Source organism: Nyctereutes procyonoides, unplaced genomic scaffold (assembly GCF_905146905.1).
Source record: "Nyctereutes procyonoides isolate TBG_1078 unplaced genomic scaffold, NYPRO_anot_genome, whole genome shotgun sequence".
NCBI classification, from domain to species: Eukaryota; Metazoa; Chordata; class Mammalia; order Carnivora; family Canidae; genus Nyctereutes; species Nyctereutes procyonoides.
Genome location: NW_026575131.1, coordinates 6759601 through 6778547, shown reverse-complemented (window position 1 = coordinate 6778547; position 18947 = coordinate 6759601). Strand labels below are relative to the sequence as shown.

Sequence of the window (18947 nt, the reverse complement as noted above, 5' to 3'; positions counted from 1 at the left end):
CAAGACACAAAGGGCTGTCTGGAGGTCATTACTTCTATTTATGTGTATAAACATAATCTTGTTTTACTAATTCTAAATAAATGTGGGCATTATAAGAAATTCAAAATACTGTCTTGCAAAGTATAAAAACTTCTAAATTAACTATATTCATACTTAGTGAAGCTTGTAACTAGCTATTCAAGTCAATAACATGTACTGCAATCTTAGAGGCATAAAGGAGTTTTTGTGGTTTAGATAAAAGCCTACAACCTGAGCTGCCTCTCCTTAGCTCAGTGTCCTTGGGAATGACACCTAACATCCCTGAGCTTCAATTTCCTTAGCAAGGGATAATTATACCACACCAAAAGGTAGTTATATCCTTCCAACAATCAAAAGCTAAGTAAATGTAAATTATGTAAGAGGTTGAAAAAAACAAACAAAAAAAGCCCTCTAATTGTTATCTCATCCAATCACTAGTCTAAAGATAACCTTACAAGAGTTGTTGGGAGTAGGAGAGGGTGGGAAGATACAGACACAGTGATTATACAGAAGACTAGACTAAGTCCTACCAGAAGCCAACAAAGTGCCAAGAGAGGACACAGCATGGCAGTCCCCGCCAGGAGCTGACAGCTAAGATAAGCACAATCTACAATAGCTCATTTAATCCTCACAAATACCTCGTAAAATGTTGTTACTTCATGTGAGTGAATAGGAAACTGAGGCATAGAAAAATACAAGTCTTAGCCAGTAAAAAGTCAGAGTTTACATTTTAATGCCATGCACCTTCCAGCTGCCAATTCATTAAGAACTGGAAAGTAGTTCGTTTTTAAGAACTTCTAATGTATGAAATTTCAACCTCAGATATTTTTTTTGTTATTAGCATTTTAGTGCTTACAAAAAGAACTTAACTTTGTTCTCACGTAAAACAGCCAATCTCGCAAAAATTGTTCAGCAAGCAATTTTTTAACATTGAACAAGAATGCTTAAAAACAAATATGCCTTAGGATGAGCAGGAAAACCACTTTAACACATTGTGGAATAACTTTGTGGAGGACAATGTCATGTTCTCTTTCCTTTCGTCTGTCCACCACAGTAGTAAATTTTTCCACACAACATTTGCTCTTTCTCACCAATGCAAAAGGAATTTTCAAGACTGTTTTCCATTATATGCACTGCGTATTACATATGACAAGAAGGATCTTGATTTTTTCCACCTCTAATTCTCTGCTGGTCAATTAGTCCATCAAGCAATACATATTTATCTAAACTTCCAGAGACATTTAAGAACTATCTCCATCCTAGAGCAAGGAAGTCTGAAAAGACTTCCTTGAGTTAAGCCTTGGAGCTCCAGCATCCAAAGATGACATTCATAAGACTTACATGTTCTAGCATTGGAAAATAAAAATGAAGGTCCTAACCTGCTATCTCTGAGGAAAACAACCCAAACTAACTGCATATAACCATAAAACCATGTTGGAGAAACACATGAATTATAACGCAGGAGACAAGAGGGCATGGATAAAAATCACTTTAAAATAGGTTCCTGACTTACGTTTTTCATCATCAGCATGCACCAGAGATGCTGCCCTTGACAAAACATCCAATGGTGTCTCCATTCCTGGTTAGAGCCTAGAAGGAAAAAAAAAAAAAAAAAAGATGAAAAAAAAAGTTAAAAAGAATTCAAAACACTCTTTTAGAATTCTGGTAGTTAACAGAAGGATTCCCCTACCGCATGCAAATCCTAATTCTGAGGATGAAATTCTTCCCAACCTGTGAAGAAATCCAATGGATTTGGTTCAGGCACAGACAGAGCAAAGGGTTAAATCCCACTCAGTGTACTAAGCTAAACCTTGCGGATTCCAGGAAGCAGCCAGTGTTAGCGCTAAAAGGAGGGATATTGTGAATATTCACGCCCATGTTATTTGTGCTTATAAATGTTTATGTGTGTGCATAACAACAAGCCCATACAGACATACCTAGTAAAAAAAACCAGTTTCAGAACAAAGGCTGTTCTATGAATGTAGCATTACTACCAGTCTGAGATTTCTGTTGTGGTGGTATTTGTCGTTGGTTTATTAGTTCTAACAGAAATTACTAAGATTGAACTGTTCTGTTCATTCACCTCCTTCACTGAGAGACTCTGCATGATCATGTCACTTAATATATTCAACATACTCACGAAAGGTCTGTGAATTCCAGTGCTGAGTTAAGTGGTGTTTTAACTCTGAAAGGTATCTTGATTTTAAAGTATCATGTGTTGGGGATGCCTGGGTGGCTCAGTTGGTTAAGCATCCAACTCCTGGTTTTGGCTCAGGTCATGATCTCAGGTTTGTGAGATCAAACTCTGTTTTGGGTTCACTCCACTGGGCGTGGAGCCTGCTTGGGATTTTCTCTCTCCCTCTCCCAGTGCCCCTCTCCCACTAAAAAAATAAATAAAATGCTTTTAAAAAAACAAATAAAATACCATGTTTATATGGTATTTATACTATCAACACCACCCATCACCAATTTTATCCTGTGTTTTTTAATAAGTTTTATTTTTTCATTCTGTTTTCTTAAATTACGGATACACATAAAAGTAAAAACTGCCAAAGATTTAAAGATGGTGGAAAACCTAGAAAAATCAGGCCACTTTGCCCAGTTTTCCTTTTCTGGGTTATTTAAACATGCACATGCGCACATATACATAAACACAGAAACAGAGGCACACGCAATTATTGGGAAAATAGGCACACCCTATTAGTACAACTGAGAGAAATACTTTAAAAAAAATATTTTATTCATTTATTTATGAGAGAAACAAAGAGAAAAAGAGGCAGAGACACAGGTAGAGGGAGAAGCAGGCCCCAAGCAGGAAGCCCAACATGGGGCTCAATCCCGGGTCTCCAGGATCACACCCTGCGCTGAAGGCGGCATTAAACCGTTGAGCCACCCTGGCTTCCGAGAAATGCCTTCTTAACTATGCCCCTTTAAAGACACTCAGCATTTATTCAGCCTTCTTCAACACTTACTGAATACCTACTGGGTATGTGCCAGTTACAAGACATGACAGATAAGCTGGCTTTAGAATTTCATATTTCAGGTCTTCAAAGAAATACTAAGTCTTGCCTGGCAATGTAACTTCATTTAATAAACATTGTCTACCAGGTGCTAAGGCAAAAAAAATAATAAAAGGCCAGTAGTTGGGCAGTCTGGGTGGCTCAGTGGTTTAGCGCCACCTTCAGCCCAGGGCATGATCCTGGAGACCTGGGATCGAGTCCCACATTGGGCTCCCTGCGTGGAGCCTGCTTCTCCCTCTGCCTGTGTCTCTGCCTCTCTCTCTCTCTCTCTCTCTCTCTCTCTCTTTCTCTGTGTGTGTCTGTCATGAATAAATAAATAAAATCTTTTAAAAAAAAAAGAATCTAGTTGTTTAAGATAGTGTTTTTGAGTGACGCCCGGGTGGCTTAGTGGTTGAGGGTCTGCCTCCAGCTCAGGGGTGATCCGTGTCCTGGGATTGAGTCCCACCAACATCAGGATCCCCACAGAGAGCCTGCTTCTCCCTCTGCTTTGTCTCTCATGAATAAGTAAATAAAAAAAATTTTTTTTTAAGTGTTTTTGAGGGCAGCCCCGGTGGCACAGTGGTTTAGTGCTGCCTGCAGCCCGGGGTGTGATCCTGGAGACCCAGGATCGAGTCCTGCGTCGGGCCCCCTGAGTGGAGCCTGCTTCTCTGCCTGTGTCTCTGTCTCTCTCTCTCTCTATGAATATATAAATTTAAACAAATAAAAGTGTTTTGCATTATATGTTCATATTTTATAAGGAAAATTTTTTCTAGAAGTTTAGGAAACACTGAAGTAAACCAAATTAAGCAGCTTATTTTCCTTTCTGCACTTCAAATATGTTGCTATGGCTTCCTTCTGCAAGAGGCTAAGGTAGTGGGCAGAGTAGCTCTCTCCGTATGAAATCTCTCAGGGTTCCCAGCTGGCTTAGTCAGTAAAGCCTGTTGACTCTCAACCTCAGGATCATGAGTTCAAGCCCCACATGGAGCCTACTTACAAAAAAGAAAGAAAGAAATCTCAAACTTCACTAGCCATTCTATTAACCTGAAACATCTCTTAGAGAACACTTAGTAAAATATGGATTAAGGTAAAATGTGCTAACTGACAAAACAGAGGTATAAACAAAGTCCTATAGAAATACAGAAGAATTCTGACTCTGTGGACAAAACAACCATGAGCTGAGCCTCTGAAGAATGAATATAAAAGTTCTTCCAGAATGGAAGTACAAAAGATGAATCTATTCAGGAACAAGTTGCCCATATTGGCTAGAAGACCAGAGTCAGACGGAGACAGGAAGTAAGAGACAGGGATGGGAGTTTCAATTGGCCATGTCATGGAAGGGCTGAGTGCTCTCTGACAAGGCTTGGGTTCCAGGGCTTCTGGGTGGCTCAGGTAGTTAAGTGTCTGTCTTTGGCTCAGGCCATCATCCCAGGGATCTGGGATTGAGTCCTGCAGGGAGCCTGCTTTTCCCTCTCCTTCTGCAGCTCCCCCTACTTGTGGTCTCTCTCTCTCCCCCCTCTCTGTCAAATAAATAAATAGAATTAAAAAAAAAAAAAAAAGACTTGGGTTTGATCCTGTATGCATTAAGGAGCCACCGAAATCTCTAAGCTAAGAACTAACTTGGTCATCTACGTGTTGTATGAATATTTTTCTGGTAGCACCATGTAGTCCCATTCTACAGAATGGGAAGACAAAGGCAGGATAAACAATTTGAACGATACAGCTATGTAGCATGCAGAAGGTAATGAGGGGTGCTATTATGGGAGCTGTGGGGACAGGAGAAAACCAGAGACAGACTGACAGGTCTCAAGATGTGAGAGGAGACAAATACTGTAGAGTCTCTTGAATGTGGAACCTAGAAAACAAACTCACAGAGACAGAGAACAGTTTGGTGGTTGCAGGCAGGGGGAGGGGGAGGGAATAGGTCAAGAAGGGAGTGTGGAAAAATAAATAAATAAATTGGTGAGTCATACCAGAAATGGGGGGAGGGGGCAGAAAGGAAAGTGTGAGAGGGAAGTCAAAGCAGGCTGTCAGTGAGTGCAAGGGCAGCAATGTCACCAACCAGAGTTCATGTCTTCTTTCTCAGAGACAAGGGAAGATGAGTACAATCGGAAGAATGAAGGAAAAATTCATGACATTCACGTTCCTAATCTTCTTGGCAAGATAGAAAAGATCATCTCCTGAGAGTAAGGATTTTTGAACTTGTCCAAAGGTGGAGAAAGCAAAGAAAGGCTTGAACAAAAGGACAGGAAAAGGCGTGCTGAACCCCCAAGAACTGTTATCTTCTCTTCACCTGAACCAGTTTCCCATTCAGGCAAGAACTGGGCTTAAAGTCTTTCATTTTGATTAAGTAGATGTTGATAAGCATTCTAGTCCATAATACACTGTGTAGACTCAAATTCCTTAATTTTCCTGTGAGGTTGAAGGGCAAGGGTTTTGAGGGACGCTCTCTTCCCAATCAAACTCCTGCCTCTCCTGTCACACAGTGAAAATTCTAAACGTGAACAGATATACACTGACACATGCCTCCAGTTATGCAAATGACACATAGAAGTGTTACACATAGAAGCAAAATATCAAAGAATAAAAACATCAAATGACACAAAGAAGTATATGCAGAGTTCTAGCATCTCAGATTACATATTTAAATTTATTCAGATACCATGAAATCCAAACCCCCAAGCAACCTAACGTTCAAAGTAGGCAGATAAGAGATTAGATGGTTAAGGTTCACCTAAGAGGCACCTGCCATCTGCTGCAGCCTTATTTATGAAAGCAACCAATTTTTTTTTTTTAAAGCAACCAATTTTTATGACACAAGTATTCTGAGTTCAGGGAAGTACTCAGGAGAAGTAAAAGAGAAACAGAAGATGTGATCTCTGCTTTCAAAGAGTTATGATCTTTTTTTTTAAGGAGTTATGATCTTATTGGTGAACCTAAAGTATAAGAAATAGGATAACAGACAAAAAAAATTTTTTTAAGGAATGGGATAACAGACAAACTTAAGAGCATAATAAAAGACAAGACATAGTTTAAAACCAATGTGTGTATTGTGTGATAAAAGAGAGCTCAGTGTCAGCTTAAATGTATACCTTGTGAACATCTACTTTGTTTTGTGTGGGCATGTGTGTGCTTCAAAAAACCACTTCAAAGATTTCCTTCCAAAGCTTCACCCCCTCAGGCTATCATGCTCCTCTCTGACCTCTCTTACCTCAATCACACTGTCGGAGTATTTCCTGGGTGCAAGGACCCTGTCTTATCCTTACATGTGCAGTCATGTTGGATCAAAAGCCTGAAGAAAGGCTCAGAGGCAGGAATGAAAACCAAGACAGGGAAACTGGGACCATTCCGGTCAGAATGGAGAGTCCTGATTAAGAAGCAGTAGAGGTGGGCAGCCTCAGGTGGCCCAGCAATTTAGTGCCGCCTTTAGCCCAGGGTGTGATCCTGGAGACCTGGGATTGAGTCCCACGTGGGGCTCCCTGCATGGAGCCTGCTTCTCCCTCTACCTGTGTCTCTGCCTCTCCCTTCTGTCTCTCATGAATAAATAAATAAAATCTTAAAAAAAAAAAAAAAAGCAGTAGAGGCTGAGTTTGGGTGAGTTCAAAATGGGTAGATGGAGGAACAAGCTGAAGGCTAGCCCAACAGGTTTATGCTGAATATAGTATGCAACAGGCAGCTATTATTAGCCCCTGAGCAGGCTGGTGATCTGATGTTAATGAGATTTTTGTTTAACAGTTCTGGAGAAGATGGTTTAACTTGATAGAGTGAAGTGAGAAGTCACTGGAAGTAGGTCACTTAGGAGGCTTCTATAGGAACCAAGTGTGAGATAAGGACATTAGGGGCTGGTTCAGTAAATACAGGTGGGAGATGAAGTCCAGCAATTAGGCATTATCTAGCCACAAAAGACCTAAGCAAATACAGGTAGAAGATAACAGTAATAAAAAAAATTAATTAAAAAAAACCTTATTGAAAAAAACCCTTATTTATTTTACGGCTTGTTCAATATTCACAATTCAAAAAACCCAATAAAACATGTTAGTAAAGTTGCAGAAGGCTGGCGGGCAACAATGGTTACAGTATTTTATGGAGGGTCACAGCACACGGAGAGGCAAATTAGCAGAGTGGTTATTTAAGAGGATGATCTTTGGACACCTACCTGAGTTTGAACTGGGCTCAGACACTTCCTATTAGTGTGTCCCTGGAAAATGACTTTATCTCTGAGTGTCTGTTTCCCCATCTGTAAAATGAGGATATGAATTGCTATTACCTCCCTCATAGGGTGTTACGGAAAGTGGATGGGCTTTATATGTATCAATATGTCAGAATGTATGCAAACATTTTAATAAATTGCAAATGATGGTGATAAATGTTTTTGAAAAAAAGGGTACTGACAATTACTTTACCTGGCAATCGATGTCTCTGAGATGAATGAAAGCTGCGACCTCAAGGAGAAGAATTAGTCTTGTGAAGGGGGGCAGGAAGGAGACAAAGAGCGTTTGCAGAACACCCAAAACAGAACCAAACTGGGCTTGGAGATGTGGAGGGAATGACCTCAGCCCAGGGAACAAGGGGGAGAGAACAGGAGGTGGGCAGGGAGGTGGGCAAGGGCAGATCAAGCATGCCCCTTTAGGGCATGACAAAGCTGAGATTTTATTCTCAGTCTAAAGCCCTTGAATGGTCTGAACGGTTTTACACAGGAGAGAGATGCCTGGTTTACTGTATACCCTTTATGAGCCATAAATCATCTACTACCTTTTGCAAAAGATTATGCAACCTCCAGAAAATAAAGCTAAGTAGATCCTAGTACTAAGGGATCCCCAAATACGTCCCAGTTACATGTTCTCCTTTCTGTGATGGTTTTTACAGTATAATATCACAATACCCAAAAACATAATCGCTTGAAATGCTCACACCTGAAACATAACACCATTCACGTGTGAAGAAAATACTTTTGGAAAAAAGACATCATGTACATCTGAAAAGATACTCTACTCTCTTGCATTCTGTTTCCAGTCTATCCATTTACCTTCTCAGGAGATTACTGACAAGTATGACCATTAGTCATCATGAACAGAACACACATTTTGTTTTGTTTTGCAAGCAATGGCCAGTATTTTCTCTGTCAGACCATATTCTTTTCTTCAAACTCCCTTATTGCCTATAATAATGCTCCTACAAAGAGCTTAAGATAGAGAATTGGAGAATAAGAGGTCAATTCTAAAGCTACTAAAATTTAGGGACATGCAGTGATAATGACACGCTCAGCTATAAATCTGAAAGCCATTATTTTGGACTTCCACAAAGAACTGTCCCTTTTTGATCAACATGAGGACTTTTTTTTTTTTTTTTCAACATGAGGACTTTAAAAGCACCTGCCTTGGAAACAGAATCACAGGGTGTATTCTTTTTTTTTTTTTTTTTTTTTCAGGCAAAAGAACAGAATTTTAAAATATGTTATAGAAATGTTCTAAGGAGATTTCCCAGGTGAAAGCTACGGCACCAGGCCTGCCTCACTCCATGGCTCTGCCAGGAACGGGGACCCAACTACAGTATGATTTAGGAAAGAGTATGAGAACATGGAGCAACTGTCCTGGCAAGGGGTGGAAACCGGTGGGGGTGGGGAGAAGCACATTCAAACCTCCTGATGTTCCTGCCATACTGTCACTTGGCCAAAACCCAGAAACAGGAAGACATCACTACCGTGGAATACTGATAGCATCTCCAGCTTCCAGATGCACACTGTTGAGTATCTCTGATTCTTATTGGCCTTGTTCCATCCCTCTATTCCCTGCAATCAGGGCCGCTTCCTGGGATAATCTAAACCAGCCTCAGCTAATAAAGCACAACCGGAGGACAAGCCTACAAGTATGAACTCTCACACCACAGCAGGAGGTATATGACCCTTTTGGCCATCAAGAATTTAGAGGCTTACATTGTATATCTCCTATTTCTATAAAACCTATATACAAAAAAAATAAAAATAAAAATAAAAATAAATCCCTATATACAGATGTTACAGAAAAGGAAATCCACTGCCCTGAAGCAACTTACACCAAATATGTATCACACTGCAGTTGATTTGGCTAGCTGTCCATCTCAGTGAGAAGGAGAACTGAAATAAAACTTCAGACCAAATCATCACCAGATTCGGGCAACCACATGGATGTACATGGATGGGCACATAAAGAAGATGAGTCTTATCCTCCTGGCTATTTCTTCTCCATTATGCGTCTAGTTGATGCCCCACTAACTTCTTGCAACACATTCTTCCCATTAACATCCAATTCTCAGACCACCCCTCTATGTTCTTGCAGAAAATATCTCTCATTAGTGTAATCCTTTTTTTTTTTTTTTTTTTTTACTTTTCACACTTTACCATCTGTTAAATCAATGGAGCCAGGACATGAGCCCTACTTTTAACACTTTCACTCATTCAGTCAACAATCACTGTTTTGTGCTAGGCCCTGCTCTACAAGCCTCCCACTGATTGGATGGGCCAGTCATTTAACTTCCCCAGACCCCAGTTTCCTGACTTAAAGAAAATGGCAATAACGTTTCCTTCATATGGTCACAAACCCAGTATGTGGATTAAGTGATACAACATAACCAAAAGTACCTTGTAAACTCAAATGAGAAATAGATGTTATACCCATGCTGCCACCACACTCTTAAGGCTACACAGCACATACTTTTCCAAAACACACATATATATTACTTCACTGGATTCTCACTGTAAGTTGGCCACATAGGATTATTAATATTCTTCTACAGATGAAAAACCAAGGTGCCAAGAATATAAGTGACTTCCTGAAGAAACTAAGACTAGAATCCAAGTCCCCTGACTTAACATCCAATGCTATTTTTACTATACTTCAGCTGATTTTCATAAAGACATTTAGAGAAAAATACTTATTTCTTTTTAGTTTCATTAAGTTACACCTCACTTCCCTCAAAAACCCATTCCATCATCAACTCAAGGCAAGACTTCTAGTCTGTGCTCTTTCCCCCCTATACCTTGGGATACATCAGGCAATAACTTTATAGTTCCTAAAGTAAGTAAAGGGAAACAAACCCTCCCCTCTTGGAAATGAGAGAATGAGGCCATATTTTACTTTCTTTGAATAAAGACAGGCATGGAGTCACAGGAATCATAACCAAGCCAGGTGAGAAAATGTTCACAGTCTGCTGGTTCTGAAGTGAAACAAGCGACACTGGCAGTAGCTTGCTGCCACAGGACTCCATAGGGCTGAAGCTACACAGCAATTAAACATAAGCCCTCAAGGCTTCAGGCTCCAAGAACAGGTTCAGTATTGGGAAGGATGGTTTCTACTTAGTCATGCTCCAGAAAACCTGTTGTTGGGGGCACCTGGGTGGCTCAGTCAGTTAAACATCTGCCTTCAACTCAGGTTGTGATCCCAGGGTCCTGGGATAGAGCCCTGTATGGTGTTCCTTGCTCAGCGGGGAGTCTCCTTCTCCCTCTCCTTTCTCCTTCTGTGCTCCCCCTGCTCATGCTCTCTTGCTCTGTCAAATAAATAAGTAAAATCTTAAAAAAAAAAAAAAAAAACTATTGTTGAGTTCCAATGGTAACTGTTAGAAATCTGTAAATGATATTTTCAAACTTTCACCGTACTTGTATTTCTCACAACCTTAAATTGTATACCACACTACTAAATATAGACCAGCTCTCATTAAAAATACTCTTTCAATAGTCATACTGCCAAAGAAATAGTATGAACAGATGGATCATTTGCTAGGCCAGCGTTCCTTACCTAGGCATATCCCTGGCATGAATAATGGACCCATACTGCCATAATGTATAGCACCCACCAAGTACAATACAAGAGCTTGGCCAGCTTCCACTTACATTCAATTCCTCACTTCTATATATAGCCACTCCTGAAAATGTATTTCAAGACCAAATGTAGTAAATCTGAACAATATACCTACATGTTCTATGCTTATTTCCAGAGAATTGAAAATATGTGTGTATAAAATCCCTAGTTAGGCTGCATAAGCCCCAGAATGAGAGTCAGCTGATGGCAGTCCTTCCATTGTCCTTTATTGTCCATTGTCTTATAAAACTTGATAAGTTGGGACAGTTTTGTACCCTTTCCATAATGATATAATGCTCTTCCTATGAAAGCTCTGTAGGAGGCAGTCTATAGATTGGACAGCCATCCAACTCTTGCCCTCCGAAGTGGGGGATACATTAGATGTCGGAACAAGGTAATCTCAGGTAACTGCCATTAATTACTCCGCTCTGCCTACTGCTGGTCTCCACCTTCTATCATCTCAACAGAGACGGAGATCCCAGGCAGTTTGGGCTGAATAAAATGTACCACTCTGGATGGAAACTCCAGAATGAATCCCCAACTTAACCACTTGGGGTTTTCTGATGCTAAAATGGCCCAAGGCTTGACTCTATGGACCTCCTTAAGCACCCTTCCCCCGGGGGGTGGGGGGGTGTTAGGAATATGATATTTAGTCATCTTGATGACCCTGGCAACAGGAGCTGCCAAACAGGGCTACCACACAGTAACTAAATCCTCAGGTCCTATAATACAGTTTGGTATCAGTGTCAACCATGCACCTGCACAGACAGTATGAAAGCTGACCATATGCCAGTTGAGAGCCCTGTGTATAAGCCCAATGCTGCAAAACTAAACTTAGGTTACAGCATGTTTCCTGACATTTTCTGTGAGGCTGCATGCCAGATAAAAATCTCACTGCTGGCTGAAGTTTACCTACCTTACCAAACGGTCCCCTGGAAACTGTACGGTGCACCCACACTAACACCACTGTGTCTAAGTGAAAGAAAATAAAATTCAAGTCTGGACTTTTAGAGCAGAATACCAGTTCCCACCATGTCTTGACATTACTGTAAAAAAAAAAAGGGGGGGGACTATCCTTTTCTTTCTCATGTTTAGGCTCTTGTGAATCTGTGTCTTTATTTCTAAGACTTTAGCCTTCTACAGCACTCCACATGAAATAAGGGAAATTTCCTGGCATTTTTAGCTTAGTCTGGGTATGCTTGTTCTTGCCATTTCTTTTATTAGGATACTTAGAATTTCCTATTCACAATTCCTGAGGTGCCCATCCTCTTAAGGACCTTTTTTTTTTTTTTTAAGTAGGCTCCACACCCAGGATAGAGCCTAACATGGGGCCCAAACTCACAACCCTGAGATCAAGACCTTAAGCTGAGATCAAGAGTCGGATGCTTAACCAACTGAGCCACCCAGGCAACCCTCTCAGGAACCTTTTACCCCCAAGAATGAGAGACATGAATCTGCTTCAAAGTCCAAGTTGGCAAACTTCCCATAATACCTAGCTCTAACTGTCCACTGTTCCAAAATCTCAACCCAGCCTATTAAGCGCTAGATGAATAACCCATGACACATCATATCATTAGGAAGCGCTCCAGTTATCAGCATCAGTATATATGCTCAATTCTCATTATTCACAGCAGTCACGCTCTCTAAAGTCTCCAAGAACACTGAATTAGCAAACACTGAACCACTGTTCCTAGGGGAAGTACACCTGTTGAGGTTCCTTTGAGCCGCTGGTTACATCAATACATTAACATTGTTTTAGAAGTGTTTTTGTTTAAAGACACCTTATGTGATACGACGGGGAAAGTCCTGCAAGTTTGGATCTGGGCTTACAAATAAATTTTAGTGAGTAAACAAACTCAGAAATCTGAGGATAGACAGTATTTGGTTATCAGACCCAAGGCTTAAGACACAGTATAATCTACAAGGTTTTCCTCCCTTGCAAAGGAGCTGTCAAACCGCATCCCAGGTAGCAAGAATCTTTCTGGTTTCAGCACCTCCCACTTATACTCCTGCTTTTCCTACCTTAGTTTATACTCTCAAGATTAGGCAGTCCAATTCTAAGCAGTCGTTGTTGCTGTTGTTGTCTTCATGTGGACAGATTCTAAATGGCTACAGACTGTTGGCAGCATTCCCTTTTCTCACCTATTACGTGCTCACAAATCGACTTCATGACCTTTAGATGGGCTCTCTAAAACAATCACAAATGAGCTTCGGTTATGCACAAACTTAACACACAAAAACTTTCTTTCACCAGGGTCTGCACAGGGCGTCTAACAAAGACCAAAAACCAGACTTGGTATGTTAAAATTGCTATAGTGTCATATTTTTATTTACATTAAAATTTTCCCAATGTATGTCACTTTTACCTCCTGAATTCACAACTCTCATTGTTTTATGAAGTCATAGTCAAAGTCCCAAAGCAATTTTTAGGATGGTTATTTAATTTATTTTACTAAGGCAAACTAGAACCTGCACAGCAAAGGGATCCGGGGAAAGATACTGAGAAAAGACACAAAGTAAAACCTTCCTTTGGATTTGTTTTTGCAACCACCAGAGGTTGGTAACATGGCTGACACCATAAGCAGTGAAAAGGAACTTCCCCTTAAAGCACTCTTGTCAAACTGAACATCTGAAAGTGAAAGTTTTGGTTTCATAATGATCACGTCTGTAAGAAGTGTCAAACCCTTCAGGTAATCTCACAATTCTAAATCAGTTGGGGGAAGTGCCAACAACTGTTATTAAGAAAATCTCTCAAATCTTCAAAGACATTTATAAATAACATAATACAACTCCTCTTCAAAGCACATTATTCCTTGTAATTCCAGAACTTCTGTGATGTATTGGGACCAGATACTACCACCCTCTTACAGAGGAAAAGCAAATACAAAGATTATGTAAAAGTAACTTCTTCTGGTCACAAACTTAGTAGGTGACAGAGATTGGATTTAACGTCAAGTCTCCAGAAATAGGCCAGAGCTGTTTTTACTACAACATTCACAGTTTTGGAATGTAGTCCATGGTTATTTATAGCAGAATTATCTTCTTAATTGTATTGTGTTTTGGTCAACATAAAAATTAGTTTGCATTCTCTTCCAAATGGAAAGCAAAAGCAAGCTGCCCCAAAGTGTGACAAAAGCAGTGGCAGGGGAAATGAACCTGGGATTAAAATTGCACTAAAATGGGCAGCCTGGGTGGCTCAGCGGTTTAGCGCCTGCCTTCAGCCCAGGGCATGATCCATCCTGGAGACCTGGGATCGAGTCCCATGTCGGGGTCCCTGCATGGAGCCTGCTTCTCCCTCTGCCTGGGTCTCTGCCTCTCTCTTTCTCTCTATGTCTCTCATGAATAAATAAATAAAATATTTAAAAAATTGCACTAAAAGTAAATAACCATTTGAGGGCTTTACATCCTTTCTACCATGGGGGAGATGATTTTTCAGCCAGATGCAACAGGAAACAGAAGAAAACGAACACGAAATTATGTCTCGAGTATGAGACAAGAAATTTCTGAAGAAAGTATTTCTAAATGCCTTATTTAAAATTAAGGCACTGAGATTTAGAGATGATAAATAACGTGTGCCGAGATCATGTCATCAGTACAGCCCTAAGGCACTGACCCCAAAGCTCCCTTTCAACTACCCACGCTACTCCTCGCAGTCACGCGCGGCAAGGAGGAAACAATGAACATTACAAGTTAGTGGACTAGAGCAAAGAGTTCAAGTGTGGTGCGCTAACACGGTGTGCAAAACTGACCTTCAAACACTAACAGAAAAGCTACCGTTTCTTGGTTTTGTCTTTGAATGTTCAGAGGAACCAAATGCAACCCTTCATTCTCGTCAAGGTAGGCTTGGGTTTTGAAAAAGACTTGCAAGACCTACAAACTGGAAGATAGCACCTTTCAGACAGAAGGTAGCAAACAGCTGCGATAAAAACTAGAAGAGCCGCCTCCACTCCCGGCCCCTGGGCTGCTGGTTCTTATTAACCACAGAGAAGGAAATACAACCAGCAAATACACAGCACCAATGATCAAAGTGAAACCGATTTTAATCATCTAGCTTAAATAGACGAATATATGCCAGTAAAGCGCTTGAAGACTAATAGCCCCAGCAAGCACTGTCATCCTAACCTGAGATCATTTCAATGTCCCAGCGTCAGAAATCAATGGAGACTTTAAGAAAAAAAAAAAAAAAAAGGAAAAGACCTTTGCGTTGCGGCGAGGCCTGCACTCGGTGCTGGAAGAGTGCGCCGTTCCGTTTGGGGCAGGGAGCACAGGGAAGCCCGGGAGGGGAGCCCCGTGCCGGCGGCCCCTCCCGGCCCCTTCCCGCAGCCCTGCATCCAGCCCTGCATCCAGCCCTGCATCCAGCCCCGCTTCGCCGCCCGCCAGGGCCCCCTTCCCGGCCCTGGCCCTGGCCCTCGCCCTCCCCGGATGCCTGCCCCGGGGACGCCCCTGGAGCCGGACCTCCCCCAGAGCCCTGGGGCTTCGCGAGCACCCGCCGGCCCCTCCCCCGGAGGACGCCTTCAGCCCGGCTGGGACGCCGGCCCCCCCGAGCTCCCCGCAGGCCAGTCCGCCCCACTCACCGCCTCGGGCCGGCCGGGCCCCGGGGGGCGGGGGCGGGGCGGGGCGGGGGCGCACTCCGGGGCTCGCGCCCGCGCTCCCGCACGGCCTCCCGCTCCGCACACCCACACGCACACGCACACGCGGGGGCGCGCGCCGAGCCGGCTCCGCGGCGGACGCGAGCGCGGAAGCGCGAGGAATCCCTGGAATGAGGCGCCGCCCGCCCTCCGCGGGGCTCCGCCGGGCTCCGCCGGGCTCCGCCTGGCCCGCCAGGACACGCCCCGGACACGCCCCCGGACACGCCCCTCCCGCCAGGCAGGTGGGGGCCGCGCCCAGGTGAGCCGGCCGGGCGGCGGGGCGGGGCCTCGCACGCGGAGCAGAGTCCCCCCCCGCCCGCCCGCCGCGCGCAGGGCTGCGGCTAGCACTTACCCTGCGGGTGCCGCCGCGCTCGGGCGGGGGACGCCGGCTGCCGGCCTGGGGCGCCAGGACCCGGCATCTTACACCTGCCTGTACCCCCAGGGCCCAGCGGGTGCGAACACACCCTCAGTGTCCACGCACAACCGAACCCTGCGTGCGCGTCCAGGTGCGCGCCGCTGTGGACCAGGCACGTTCCCCACGCGCACCCAGTGGGCTCCGCACACGTGACACCGGCGCCCACGGCCGAGCCGTACCCCACACCCCTTGCACCCGCTGCCCCTTGGCCGCCACGCGCAGCAAGTGAGGCAGCAAGCGCCAGAGCATTTGAGCCCGACCTGCGGCACCTACGCGGCGCTGGCTTCCGACCCGCACCCGTCCTCTTCCCGACCGGCAGCCCCCGGCCGGCCGGCCCGCCCCTCCGCGCCCACGCCGGCTCACCCGCAGGACCGCGGTGCACGCGGTGCCTCCCGCACACCCGGGTCTCCCCGCTCGCCGGGACGCCGACCCGGACCGCTGCTGCCTCACTTTCTCCTTGCCCACACCCCCACGTCAAACTGCCCCGACCGGCCGGCGGCACACGTACCTGCAGGTACAGGTCGCGCTTGCTGGGGGAGCGTGTGCTCAGGCGCCACTGCGATCAGAACGGCCGCCGCAGTCCGGGGAACTCAGGCGCGGCTCGGTTTCCTCCCATTACAGCATTTTACACTCCACCACTCGCTCCACTTCACACACACACACTCACGCCCCAGGCGCCCAGCAGCGTCTTTCCTCCCCCTCCCTCGCCCGGAGGAGGAAGTCCTAGTAAATGAAAACAGTGTGGAAGGAGGGAGCAGAGGAGGAAAGGGAGGGAGGTCGGAGTGGAGAGAGCCCCCTCCAGCCGCTCACAGAGCAGTGTTTGCTGCGTTTGGCAAACTCCTGGAGTCCACAACCCGGGCTGCTCTGCAATGTGCCTGGGGAGGGGCAGCGGGGAGGAGGTGAAACATTTCTAATTGGTGCAGGTTCTTGTTACAGCAGCAGCGCAGACATGTGACCACGAAAAGAAAAGCCCTGTCTTTAATTTTTTCCTGTCATTCTCTAGAGATTTGGGCGGGGCGGGGGGGGGCGGTAAGAGGGGTGGAGGCCTGCTACTCCAGTCTCCAGCAGCCCTTGCCCCATTGTTTTCTCGTACTGCCACAATTAAGAAAACATTTGCTCAACGTATCCAGCCGCTAACTTCATAAAATAAATAGTCAGAGACTGGACTTCCTCTGGTTTGCTTTAAATGGCTTCATGTTGCTCGCCTTCTGGCTGTTCTCAAACCTGGGTCGGTATTAGGAGCTCCTAATACAGGGCTTTCCCTGGGAGAGAGAAGGCTCTGCTGAGAGGCGATGATAGCAATAAAAAAGAAATACCAGCTTACATTAATGCTGGCGGGAGGGGGGGGAGGCTTTGCCGTTTTCAAACTGCTTTTCCATCTATTACCTCATCCAATCATATCAAGTCACAGCATATTACCTCATTTGATCTTAGCCCCTGTTGGGTAGCAGGACAGGTACTAGTAGTTCCATTTTACAGTCAGGCTCGATATTTTACCTAAAGCAGGTAGGGGGTGTTGCCTGTACCAGAGCCTGGGTCTTATGGCCCCTTGTGAAATACTCGCTCCTCCAGGCCACTCAGGACCACTGTAAATGCACAACCCAAGTGACAAGTCAACCCAAGCATAGCTGACCCTGGTCCCCCAGTTCCCAGATTAAAATTCACAGATTAAAGCTGGGAAGGCTCCCAGCCTCCCCAAAGATATTTTTATTTAGACTCCATGTTAGGTCATCAATAGTCTCAGACTAGGAGGGGGGGGAAAACCACCCTGAAAAGATTATTAAAAGGAGGTTTTCATCCTGCCAAGTTAGGGCAGGGTATGAGGAAAGAGTGAGGGCTGCCTGGGCAGATTTCAGGAAGTGTGGCAGGATGGAGAAAGGGCTTGGGATTTGGACAGAACTGGATTTGAATTCAAACTCTGTCTGTGTTTGTTAGAGGACTTTGGGCATGTTATCAAGCTCAGTGTTCTTATCTGTAAAACAGATAATAATTCTTACCTTAAAGATCCGTTGCCGGAACCAAGGACTAGGCATAGGATTCCATGAATACTCACATCCTCCTTCTCTCTTCCTACCTTAAATCCAGTCCTGCTGTGGCACCTTATAAACAGACCCCCACCTTAACATGGAGGGATGGGAAAATGATTTGCCCAGATAATGCAAATGAATAATGATAGCAACAATAATACAACTGCACATTTATAAACTGGCTTTGGGGTTTACAAAGTGTTCCCACATATCATTATCTCATTTGATTTCTATGACAATTCTGCCATTTGTGTGCTGCTAAATGATTTCCATTTGGGGTCAGTGTGGAGGTCCTAAAGCTGCCTCTTTAATTTCCATCACTGCTCAGAGCAAACCTTACTCTGCAGATAAATCTTGGGGACAGAGGGCCTTTTCTCATGGATGTGATCAGTCTTCGACCTTTCCAACAATCAATCTCACTGCTTCTCTTACATCAGCATTAGTGTGACTTCGCTCTGACAACATCTAAGCATGGTTATTTAAGCCTGGCTGTTTTAGTTGTGCAGAAGAAAGACACACTCAAGTCATCCTGAGGAAAACGGGGTGTGCCTTCAAGGTATAGATGGACTGGAACTGGAACCTGTCAGGTACACAGACTATTCACACGATGGGATGGATATTAGCAGCCTAAACAAATCACTTATACTAACGTGTAGCAATAGGAATGAATCTTTCTTTGTAAAGATTTATTGATTGATTGATTGATTTGAGAGAGCATGAGTGGGAGGGGCAGAGGGAGAAGGAGAGAGAGAATTTCAAACAGACCACACTGAGCCTGGAGCCCTACACAGGGCTTGATCTCACAACCCCGAGATCAGGACCTGAGCTGAAACCAAGAGTCCCAACACTCAACTGACTGTGCCACCCAGGAGCCCCTAGAAATTTTTTTTAAATTCTATTTATTTATTAATTTAAGAGAGAGTGGAGGGAGGGACAGAGGAGAAAGAAAGAGTACTCAAGCAGAAACCCTGCTGAGTGCAGAGCCCAATGCAGGCTTGATCTCAGGAGCCTGAGAGATCATGACCAGAGCC

At 44.2% G+C, this 18947-nt stretch overlaps 1 protein-coding gene across 4 annotated transcripts in view; it reads right to left on the bottom strand.

Annotated features, from left to right (window-relative positions):
• VGLL4 (vestigial like family member 4) overlaps positions 1 to 16741 on the bottom strand; it is a 166140-nt gene extending 149399 nt beyond the window's left edge. The window contains exons 1-2 of one of the 4 annotated variants that reach the window (XM_055343146.1): positions 16398 to 16741; positions 1532 to 1608 (exon numbers count right to left, since the gene is read on the bottom strand). In XM_055343146.1, coding sequence (XP_055199121.1) covers positions 1532 to 1595 — 64 coding nt within the window. In that variant the 5' untranslated portion in view covers positions 1596 to 1608; positions 16398 to 16741. Of the gene's footprint in view, positions 1 to 1531; positions 1609 to 15043; positions 15063 to 15420; positions 15520 to 16252; positions 16315 to 16397 lie in introns of those variants that run through there. The other 3 variants (XM_055343148.1, XM_055343147.1, XM_055343149.1) reach the window with 3 other exon arrangements.
• Between the last annotated feature and the right edge of the window lie 2206 nt (positions 16742 to 18947).